General features: G+C 49.9%; 1 protein-coding gene across 1 annotated transcript in view; it reads right to left on the bottom strand.

Moving 5' to 3' along the window:
• The window catches only part of LOC107578041 (BEN domain-containing protein 4-like), a gene marked incomplete at both ends in the record, with an annotated part of 9,408 nt that extends 8,631 nt beyond the window's left edge, over positions 1–777 (bottom strand). Inside the window, one exon of the mRNA XM_016264041.1 lies at positions 375–777. Coding sequence (XP_016119527.1) covers positions 375–777 — 403 coding nt within the window. The remainder of the gene's footprint in view (positions 1–374) is intronic.
• Positions 778–781: the final 4 nt, after the last annotated feature.

The raw sequence follows: 781 nt of genomic DNA, 5'->3' as shown, positions 1-781 counted from the left end.
ATAGACGTCTTTTAAACTGAAAATTGCTTGCTGACGTGTTAGTAACAAAGATGTAAAACAAGATTTTGGTAAATATACCACAGATAGACTCAAAATGTCATCTGAATATAACAGATACAGAACATTTTATTGCAGGGGTATTATTAATTTATTAAGCCGCTGTTGTTGTTATTTTTTTCCTGTCATTATTTTCGGGTAAAAACTGATGTGAAATTAAACATGTCGCATCATTGGGCGTGGGTCCCAAATTGTGGCTGTATACGAGTCTAAAAATGATTGCAATGTTCGTAAAAAAACACACCCCAAAAGTTAGACACTTCAAGTCTTCAGCTTCGTGACGAATAAAAGTTTCTGAGGCAAACTTGTTCACTTACCTGAGCTTATTCCATAGGTGCAGTCTGGAGACTGGTGGCTGAGCTCGGCGCGACCCGCCGGGTATCTGCCGGGCTCCTGGCCGGAGACCCTCCTCTGGTTGCCAAATGATGTCGCCGCCGCTGCCGCCGTGGCGCTCCCCGCTGATGCCGCGCTGGATGTCGCGACTCTGCTGCTGGGCCTGATTTCGCAGGGGAGACGGTGCTGCTGGCTGCTGCTGATGGAGAGGGACGCTGGCGGAAGCGGCACGCGCTGTGAATACTGCTGCTGATGATGACTGAGATGATGAGGATGGTCTCCGAGCTGCGGGATGTCCACCATTGTGGGTCTATCATATCTCGCCTTGCCCGCCGCGCGCTTGCTCGGGAAGGTCTTGAGGGAGCTGTACGGACTCCGCTGCTGCTGCTGC

The sequence above is a fragment of the Sinocyclocheilus grahami genome, unplaced genomic scaffold (genome assembly GCF_001515645.1).
Source record: "Sinocyclocheilus grahami isolate Dianchi unplaced genomic scaffold, SAMN03320097.WGS_v1.1 scaffold8514.1, whole genome shotgun sequence".
Lineage (NCBI taxonomy): Eukaryota > Metazoa > Chordata > Actinopteri > Cypriniformes > Cyprinidae > Sinocyclocheilus > Sinocyclocheilus grahami.
This window is presented reverse-complemented; position numbering and strand designations above follow the sequence as displayed.